The sequence below is a fragment of the Chiloscyllium plagiosum genome, unplaced genomic scaffold, assembly GCF_037043375.1.
Source record: "Chiloscyllium plagiosum isolate Xiang-an unplaced genomic scaffold, Cpla_swu_hap1 HiC_scaffold_15, whole genome shotgun sequence".
In the NCBI taxonomy this organism is placed as follows: Eukaryota; Metazoa; Chordata; class Chondrichthyes; order Orectolobiformes; family Hemiscylliidae; genus Chiloscyllium; species Chiloscyllium plagiosum.
Genome location: NW_028270153.1, coordinates 7142973 through 7153741, shown reverse-complemented (window position 1 = coordinate 7153741; position 10769 = coordinate 7142973). Strand labels below are relative to the sequence as shown.

Here is a 10769-nt window from a genome sequence, read left to right as displayed (position 1 = left end):
AAATCGCTTCTCAATAATCGCTCTAGACAAATTCAGGAAAACAAAGTTTTATTAACAAGTCAAGTCTGCAGAGTCGGGCACCCTTAAAGAAAAGGCGCGCTGAGGCTTACAAAGTCTCCCATTATATACAGCACAAGCCCCTCCTCTCCTTGGCTCCAACAAGCCATAAGGTTCACATTCTTAAAACATCATTATTTTTATCACAAAGTCTGCAACAAAAGGCTCCAGAGTCTCCAAAGTTTGTTGTTTTTCTCACCCTGTAGTCTTATCAGTCAAAGGCTTTAATCTGAAACAGATGTCTCAAGTCGTTCCCCCATCCTGGAGTCTTATCAGTCAAGGACTCATCCTTCCCTGCTGTGTGAATGGCTTCATTAATCAAGAGCCTGCTTGTTTTTACTATCGCTCACAAATTGTCAGCATTCTGCACAATTTAAACTATTCTACTTTTGAGTATATAAAATGGTTGTTAGAAAAGAAACAAAAGTTTTGTCTTTTATTATAGATCAGTCTGTGGTCCAGGCACATCTTAAAGTTTAAACCGAAATTACCTCTCACAGAGAATCTCATCCATTTTCTCAGGTTCGACATAACCTTCCTTCCTTATCCTTTAGTGAACCAACCTTTTCTCTGGTTACCCTCTTGCTTCTTATATAAGAATATAAGGCCTTGGGATTCCCCCTATTTCTGTTCACTAAAGCTATTTCATGACCCCTTTTAGCACACTTGATTCCTCGTTTAAGAATGGTCCTTCTCACCTGATATTCCTTGGGAGGCCTGTTCTGTTTTTATTGCCTGGACTTTATGTACGCTTCCCTTTTCCTCTTGGCTAGTTGCACAATTTCTCCTGTCATCCACGGTTCACGAATCTTGCCTTTCCTTTCCCTTGTCTTCAATATATTTTAAAAGCCTCCCACATATCAATTGTGGACTTTCCTTCAAAGGCTGGGACTGGTTTCTCTGGAGTGTCGGAGGCTGAGGGGTGTCCTTACAGAGGTTTGTAAAATCATGAGGGGCGTGGATAGGATAAATAGAAAAAGTATTTTCCCTGGGGTGGGGGAGTCCAGAACTAGAGGGTATAGGTTTAGGGTGAGAGGGGAAAGATAGAAAAGAGATCCAAGGGGCAACTTTTTCACACAGAGGGAGGCACATGTTTGGAATGAGCTGCCAGAGGAAGTGGTGGAGGCTGGTACAAATACAGCATTTAAAAGGCATTTGGATGGGCATATGAATAGGAAAGGTTTAGAGGGATATAGGCCAAGGACTAGATTAAGTTAGGAGAACTAGTCAGCATAGATGAGATGGATCAACGGGTCCATTTCCATGCTGTACATCTCTATGATGTTCCCAAAATATCATGGTGAAACCAATGAAAACAACATGTATGCATACTTGAGCAAGGTTTAGGATAGAAATAATGACTTACATTTGAACTGTTAACACTTGAGTATGGGTTGTTGAATTTGAGAAGCATTGTCTTTAGCTGGGGAGATGGAACAGACACTTATAGCATGAATGAACTGAAGGGAATGGGAGGGTTGGAATAAAAGATGATGGAAGGAAGAAAAGGAGCTGGATTATGTCGTCAGGAAATAGGCGCTCAGAATGGGAGTTTGAAACTCACCAGTATTGGAATTGGCTAATTCTTGTTAGGAGTCAGTAGAGATCATTCAGAAACAGATGAGATTTATTAAAGAATATAAGACAATAAGATATAGGAGCAGAATTAGGTCATTTGGCCCATCAAGTGTGCTCGATCGTGGCTGATATGTTTGTCAACCCCATTCTCCTGCCTTCTTCCCATTATGTTTGATCCCCTTACTAATCAAGAATCTCTTGCTGTCTTAAATATACTCAATGACTTGGCTTCCACAGCCCTTTGTGGCAATGAGTTCCACAGATTCGCCACCCTCTGGCTGAAGGAATTTCTCATTTGAGTGATGAAGTGTTGTCATTTCACTGTGTCCTCAGATCCTAATCTGTCCTACTAATGAAAACATTACCTTCCCATACACTTATCCAGGCCTGTCAGGAGCCTCTAAGTTTCAATGAGATCTCCCCTCATTCTTCTAAACTCCATAGAGTACAGGCTGAGAGTCCTCCAACACTCCTCATATGACAAGCTCAGGTTTAGAATTCTACAATTTACAATTCTTCCAAGTTTTGTGACTCTGCAAACTTTGAAACTGTACCCTGTACATCAGGATCTAGGTGATTAACACATAAGTAAACTTTTAATTATCTGACACCTATGGGACTAAGTGTATGCCGATTGATCAAATATTCCAGATAATCAAGAGGTCCATGTAAACACTGTAAAAACACACTAAATAATAGAAATGTGATGTAGGGAATACACATCACTATTATACTTTATTTACAACATAAATCACTTAATGTAACTTTGCCTTTAATAAAGCACATTGACAGACAGCCTTCTCATTCGCACCCTCAACTGTCTACTGATAGATTGCAGTATTTGAGAAGAAATTGAATCAACTGTTGATATTTCATGTGGCCATTTGAATAAAAGTATATTAACATTGAAGTAAATAAATTAACCAACTATAATAAATGGATAGAATAATGCAGTAAACTTTTGTGGTATTATTTGAGATTTTATTTGCCTGTTTAGCAAGCATGCCGCATTATAAGGATGCTGATCAGGAGAAACAAGGGTCCCACAACAACCTCTGGGGAATTCCACAGCAAACCTTCCTCCAGCCCCCCAAAATTCCATTGACCATTACATCCTGACTGTTCACTCAGCCAATTTATACCCATATTGTAACTGTGTTATTCTGAAACGTTTCTCTCTCTATGGATGCTGCTGTGTTTCTCCAGCTATTCCTGAGTTTGTTTTTAATTATAAAACAGGTGTTTTCGAACCTATTGTGTTTTAAAAGTGACAAAATGAAGGGGGTTTCTCTGTGCAGCATCAGCTGTGCCCAAGTATCAGGCTGTAGTCAGTGAGTAGGCCTCAGCGCGGTCTCCATGGTAACGAGCGGGCCCGGCAGAGCTGCGCAGGCGCAGTAGGCCATGGCGCGAAGATGGCGGCCGTTGTCGTTGATGTTGGCGGCGGCGCTGGCGCTGGCTGTGGCCGGCGGCAGCGACTCCCGAGCAGGTAAAAGAAGGAAAGCTCTCGGAACCGCTCCGACCAATCACTCCGGGGCCCTCGCGGTCACCGTGATCGGAGATTCAAACTGCTGCTGGTTCCTCAGACCCGGCCCCGCTTGGGACAAAGAAAATTGGGGGAAGGGTGAGGTCAAGTGTGGGGCTCAGGGAGTTGTTAGAATGTGTCAAGGGGATGTAGGGGAGTGGGTGGGATAGTAAGGTGTTAGAGAGTAGGGGAGTGTGGTGGGTGACAGGGTGTTAGAGTAAGGGTAGATGGGAGAGGCGGGCTTCGGGGAGGGGTGCTAACGTTGGGGGGGGGGGGGAATAGCAGGGTGGAAAATGTATAGGGGATTCTGGTGTAGGGGGATCAAAGAGGAGATGGTCATGGGGGAAATGCAAAGGGTTAGCAGAGGGGAAAAGTGGGGTAGAGCAATGGAAACGGGTAGAAAGGGGGGGGGTGGTTCTGGAAATTAGGGGTCGACATGGGGGAGAGTACAAAGTTGGCGGTGGGGGTGGGTGAGTGAAGAGTTGCTTCCATATTAGCAGTAATAAGCATGTTGGTAACAAGTCTAATTGCCTGATGCTGGCACTACTAGATTGCAGAGTATGCTGTTGCAAATAGTTAAAAATCACATAACACCAGGTTATAGTCCAACAGGTTTTTAAACCTGTTGGACTATAACCTGGTGTTGTGTGATTTTTAACTTTTGTACACCCCAGTCCAACACTGGCATTTCCAAATCATGACTGTTGCAAATAGGTAGCTCAAAATAGTATTACAAAGTTAAAAGAGAATTACCATTAGATTTAGATTTATTGTCATTATTTGTTGAAATTAGGGTTGTAGGCCTGTTGTCTCTTCACCTATCAATTAGATAGAGTCATAGAGATGTACAGCATGGAAACAGACCCTTTAGTCCAACTTGTCCATGCAGACCAGATATCCCAACCCACCTAGTCGCACCTGTCAGCACCCAACGCATGTCCCTCCAAACCCTTCCTATTCATATACCCATCCAGATGCCTTTTAAATGTTGCAATTGTATTAGCCTCCTCCACTTCCTCTGGCATCTCATTCCATACACGTACCACCCTCTGCGTGAAAATGTTGTCCCTTAGGTCTCTTTTAAATCTTTCCCCTCTCACCCTAAACTTATGCCCTCTAGTTCTGGACTTCTCCACCCTAGCAAAAAGACTACTTATCCTATCCATGCTTCTCATGATTTTATAAACCTGTATAAGGTCACCCCTCAGCCTCCGACACTTCAGGGAAAACAGCCCTAGCCGATTCAACCACTTCCTATAGCTCAATCCTCTAACCCTGGCAACATCCTTGTAAATCTTTTCTGAACCCTTTCAAGTTTCACAACATCTTTCCGAAAGGAAGGAAGCCAGAATTGCATGCAATATTCCAACAGTGGCCTAACCAATGTCCTGTACAGCTGCAACATAACCTCCCAATTTCTGTACTCAATACTCTGACCAATAAAGGAAAGCATACCAAACGCCACCTTCACTATCCTGTCTACATGTGACTCCACTTCAAGGAGCTATGAACATGCACTCCAAGATCTCTTTGTTCAGTAACTATTGGGGACTTTACCATTATACCCACGAAGATTTGCTTTCCCAAAATGCAGCACCTCACATTTATCTAAATTAAATTCCATTTGCTACTCCTCAGCCCATTGGCCCATCTGATCAAGATCCCATAGTAATCTGAGTTAACCTTCTTCGCTGTCTACTACACCTCCAATTTTGGTGTTGTCTGCAAACTTACTAACTATACCTTTTATGCTCACATTCAAATCATTTATATAAGTGATGAAAAATAGTGGAAACCAGTACCGATCCTTGTGGCACTCCACTGCTCACAGGCCTCCAGTCTAAAAAATAACCATCCACTGCCACCCTCTGTCTTCTACCTTTGAGCCAGTTTTGTATCCAAATGGCTAGTTCTCCCTGAATTCCATGACATCTAACCTTGCTAACCAGTCTCCCATGGGGAATCTTGTCGAACGCCTAACTGAAGTCCATATCTATCATCACTACTCTGCCCTCATCAATCCTTTTTGTTACTTTTTCAAAAAAAACTCAGTCAAGTTTGTGAGACATGATTTCTCACGCACAAAGCCATGTTGACAATCCCTAATCAGTCCTTGCTTTTCCAAATACATGTACATCCTGTCCCTCAGGATTCCCTCCAACAACTTGCCCACCACTGACGTCAGGCTCACTGGTCTATAGTTCCCTGGCTAGTCCTTACCACCTTTCTTAAATAGTGGCATCACGTTAGCCAACCTCCAGTCTTCCGGCACCTCGCCTGTGACTATTGATGATACAAACATCTCAGTAAGAGGTCGAGCAATCCCTTCCCTAGCTTCCACAGACTTCTTGGGTACACCTGATCAGGCCCTGGGGATTTATCCACTTTTATGTGTTTCAAGACATCCAGCACTTCCTTCTCTGTAGTATGGACATTTTTCAAGATATCATCATCTATTTCCCTACATTCTATATCTTCCTTGTCCTTTCCACAATAAATACTGATGCAAAATGCTCATTAAGTATCTTCCCCATCTCCTGCGGCTCCACACAAAGGCCGCCTTGCTGATCATTGAGGAGCCCTGTTGTCTCCCTAGTTACCCTTTTTTCCTTAATGTTTTTGTAAAAACTCTTTGGATTCTCCTTAGCTCTATTTGCCAAAGCTATCTCATGTCCCCTATTTCCCATCCTGATTTCGTTCTTATGTATCCTCCTACTTTCTTTGTACTCTTCTAAGGATTCAGTCGATCTATCCTGTCTATACCTGACATATGCCTCCTTCTTTTTCTTAACCAAACCCTCAATTTCTTTAGTCATCCAGCATTCCCTATACCTACCAGCCTTTCCTTTCACCCTAACAGGAATATACTTTCTCTGGACTCTCATCATCTCATTTGTGAAGGCTTCCCATTTTCCAGCCACCTCTTTACTTGCACACATCTGCCCAATCAGCTTTCGAAAGTTCTTGCCTAAATCTGTCAAAATTGGCTTTTCTCCAATTTAGAACTTCAATTTTTAGATCTGGTGTATCCTTTTCCATCATTATTTTAAAACTAATAGAATTATGGTCACTGGCCCCAAAGTGCTCCCCCACTGACACCTCAGTCACCTGCCCTGCCTTATTTCCCTAGAGTAGGTCAGGTTTTGCACCTTCTCTGGTAGGTACATCCACATACTGAATGAGAGAATTTTCTTATACACACTTAACAAATTCCTCTCCATTTAAACCCTTAACACTATGGCAGTCCCAGTCTATGTTTGTTTCTCTCTCTCTCTTTCTCTCTGCTGCACTGACCTCACCATGTGCTTCGTTTGTCTGTTCTTCTGCCTTTTAGATGATAGCTAATCGAGAACCCAGCTTCATTTTCTTTTTCCTTGCTCCAGTACCCTCTAATAAAAATAATCTTCTCGTTATTAGAAGCACTAATTAACCCCTTTGAAAAGAGAATTCCAGATTAAGTTTTTAAAGGAATGACAAGTGATTTCATGGAAAGTGACAAAATTCCTCAGGAATTGACACTGAGCAAAATAAAAATGCAGTTCTTGAGAGAAACTCAACAAATCTGGCAGTGTCTGTGGAGAAAGGAATGGAGTTAACATTTCAAATTGAGTATTACTGTTCTTTGGAACTGGACATAACAGTAATGTCTCTGGACTGAGAAGTCTAGAGCAGGCTGATAATCTCAGTTCTATAGATAGTTAGATTTAGTTCTTAGAGTTAAAGGGATCAAAAGGTATGGGGAGAATGCTAGAACAGGGTATCAACAGGGATGATCAGCCATAATCATATTGAAGGGCAGAGCATGCACAAAGAACCAAATAACCAGCTCCTGTTATTTTCTATGTTTTTGCGTTTGAAGGGCAGAGATGTAAAACACACAGAATTTTGGAATTCTCAACCCCAGACAATTATTGCATTCTTTTCTATATTTAATTCTGGGAAAGACAGAATTTTGGTCTATTGAGGGATTTGGACAGTGGATAGAAAATAGATTTGAAGTCTAAGAACAGCCATGATCATATTGTATAGCAAAGTTTATTGTAGTTTTCAGGAGTTTTGCTTGAATGCTTGTGGACCTAGCAGAAAGAAGGGTAGGCATGTTTATTTGCCAATCTTCCCAGTGAATGAGGATATAGAGGGGATGTTGCTGATGGAATCTGTCCAGCATTATTACTTATCTCAGATACAAAGTCCAGGTGTTGTGTCCAGATAGCTGAAAACTTTGCCAGATCTTGTTTGCTTAACTCTTGTACACTTTATTGCTGGAACAGCACAGCAGGTCAGGCAGCATCCAGGGAACAGGAGATTCGACGTTTCGGGCACAGGCCCTTCTTCAGGAATGAGCAGAGAGTGTTCAGCAGGAGAAGATAAAAGGTAGGGAGGAGGGACTTGGAGGAGGGGCGTTGGAAATGTGATAGTGGAAAGAGGTCAAGGTGAGGGTGATAGGTCGGAGTAGGATGGAGGCGGAGAGGTCAAGAAGAGGAGATGACCTGGGGTGTGCAGTGAGAGAGGGACTCACTGAAATCTTTGTAGAGAGAGGCAGAGAGCTTCTTCAAGGAAGGCATCCTTGTAAGAGGATTCGCAGTAGGTTGAAATCTTCGAGGAGAAAGTACATTATTCATTTCCAACGCCCCTCCTCCAAGTCCCTCCTCCCTACCTTTTATCACATTTCCAACGCCCCTCCTCCAAGTCCCTCCTCCCTACCTTTTATCTTCTCCTGCTGAACACTCTCTGCTCATTCCTGAAGAAGGGCCTGTGCCCGAAACGTCGAATCTCCTGTTCCCTGGATGCTGCCTGACCTGCTGTGCTGTTCCAGCAATAAAGTTTCAACTTTGATCTCCAGCATCTGCAGACCTCACTTTCTCCCCTAACTCTTGTACAAGCATATGAAGCAGGAACAGGCCATTCAGCCTGTTCAGTCTATCCCATCATTTGATAAGATCACAGCTGATATAATTGTAACCTCAAATCTACATTCTTACCTACCACGATAACCTTTCAACCTCTTGATTAACAAGAACAATCTACCACTGCTTTAAAAGGTCCTTATTCAAGGATTCTGTCTCCTCCATCACTTCAGGAAGAGAGTTCCAAAGAGTCCATAAGACATAGGGGTAGAAATTAGGCCATTCAATCATGGCTGTTAAGTTTCTCAACCCTGTTCTCCCGCTTTCTCCCTGAAACCCTTGATCCCCTTGATACTCAAGAACCTATCTAACTCAGTTTTAAATATACACAATGACCTGGCCTCCACAGCCTTCTGTGGCAATAAATTCCAAAGATTTACCACTCTCTGGCTGAAGAAGTTTCTCCTTTTCTCCATTCTAAAAGGTCTTCTCTTTACTCTTAAGGCTGTGCCCTCTAGTCCTAGTCTCTCCTACCAATGGAAACATCTTCCAACATCTATTCTGTCCAGGCCATTCAGTAATCTGTATGTTTTAATTAGATCCCCCCCATATCCTTCTAAACTCCATCACATATAAACCCAGAATTCTCAAAAGTTTTCATTAATAGAAACATTCTCGTGCGCTTCCTCTGAACATGCTCCAGGGCCAGAGATATATAATTCCAAAACTGCGCACAATACTCCACATGTGATCTGATCAGAGCCTTATAGAGCCTCAGAAGTACATCCCTGCTTTTATTTCAAGACCCTCTGAGCAAAAACTTTTTGCCTAATCTCTCTTTTAAATGTGCAATCCCTGATAGCTAAACAGTGACCCCAAGTTCTCAATTGTCCCATAAGAGGAAACATCCTCCTTTCCATATCAACCCTGGAAAGACCACTAAGGATTTAAAATATATCAATCACCTAATGAACTTGAAAGACCCTAAACAGACAACAAGCAAAATTAATGTCATTTACAAAATAACTTGCAAGAACTGAAATAAACATTACAAACAGGCAGAAAGCTAGCCAGTAGGATACATGAACATCAACTCACCACAAAAAGACATGACTCACTCTCACTAGTATCCTTACACACGGATAAGGAAGGACACTACTTCAACTGGGACAACACATTCATCCTAGGACAAGCCAAACAGAGACACGAATGAGAATTCCTAGAAGCATGGCATTCCAACAAACACATCGAGTTAGACCCCATCTACCACCCCCTGAGAAAAAGAACAGGAAATGACATCACTAACCTAAGGAAACCCAAATGCGTAAATAGAAAGCAGGCTGTACCATCAGTGCTTCATCCGGAGGCTCACTGATGGTATTACCTAGTATAGTGATGAAACGTCTGGAAATGAACCTTCAAGCTCAGTGAGCAAATCTACATCCAGAACCTCAATCTGAGCTACAAATCTTCTCAAAACTCGATATATCAATCAAATCGCTTTTTATTTTTGTAAATGCCATGGGATGCAGATCTGGCCTGTCCAAAACTCTCAATTACAGAGAGTTGCAGAATGTAGAAAATCTTCAAAGACAACTGAAATTCTCCTTGAAGTGTTTTAGACTGCTGATGGCCATCATGCTTTGAATCCATACAACTTGTTGATAGGTAGAGCAGCAGCAGAGAAGCAAAGAAAAAGAAAACAAATTCCTGAACACTGGATCCCACTACCTCAATTTGATTTATTGCAGTCTCATATACCTAAGTACAGTGAAAAGCTTTATTTTGCAATCAGTACAGGCAGATCATAGCAAACAAGAACTTACAGATCTTGGAGTGCTTAGACAGGGCAAGCCACTGCATAGGAGATGCTTAAAGCAAGATTAACAGTATTTGAAGTTAGAGAGCCCCAGTCAACAGTCTAATAACGGCAGGGAAGAAGTTGTTCTTGAACCTGTTTGTGTGTGTGTGTGTGTATTCATGCTTCTGTATCTTCTGTCTGATAGAAGAGAGCACTACTGGGGTGGTAGCGGTCTTTGATGTTGGCAGCCTTTCCGTGGCAATGAGAGGTGTAAATGGAGTCCATGGATAGAAGGTTGGCTTCCGTGATGGTCCGTGTGCACACAACCTTCTGTAGTTTCTTACAGTCCTGGACAGAGCAGTTGCTGTATCAGGCTGTTATGCAGCCAGACAGAATGTTTTCTATGATGCATCTGTAAAAATTCTGTCATGGGGGCAACCTGCGTTTTGATCAAGAATCTACAGGTCAAGAATTGGTCTATTTGGTCACATGAAGACCCAGGGTGGAGACTCTCAACTCTGAGTCAGACTTAATCGAGGGAGAGCTGACAGCAAAGTTGTAGAGCAGGTTCCACCGGCCCGGGTGGTTTACAGCTCTTACCTATTGTGGTTTGGTCATTTACATTGGAAACGTAAAGCTTATTTAACTGGAGGATTATCCAAGAAAGTAAAACTGACTCATTATTAAGAATTCAGAATGTAACTCTGAACTTCTAAAAGTATTTGCTACACAGCCCAAGGTCACGTCTTAATATTTGGGCTCATGAAGTCAGCATGTCAGTCTTCGCTTGAACAACAAAACTTTTCCATCAGTTGTTAGTAGAACCTGCTTCTGGCTTTTGCGATGTAATGTGGGAAAATGTGAACTTGTCCACGCTGGCAGGAATAACAGAAAATATAAATGGAGAGAGATTGCAGAATTAAGAATACTGATACATGTAGCACAAGATGGTTAGTATGCAGAT

At 42.3% G+C, this 10769-nt stretch overlaps 1 protein-coding gene across 3 annotated transcripts in view; it reads left to right on the top strand.

The window, feature by feature from the left end:
* The first annotated feature begins 3017 nt into the window (after window positions 1-3017).
* The window catches only part of poglut1 (protein O-glucosyltransferase 1), a 36898-nt gene continuing 29146 nt past the window's right edge, over window positions 3018-10769 (top strand). For 2 of the 3 annotated variants that reach the window (XM_087994706.1, XM_087994707.1), the window contains exon 1: window positions 3018-3121. In XM_087994706.1, coding sequence (XP_087850832.1) covers window positions 3037-3121 — 85 coding nt within the window. In that variant the 5' untranslated portion in view covers window positions 3018-3036. The remainder of the gene's footprint in view (window positions 3122-10769) is intronic. The other variant, XM_043710892.2, reaches the window with a different exon arrangement.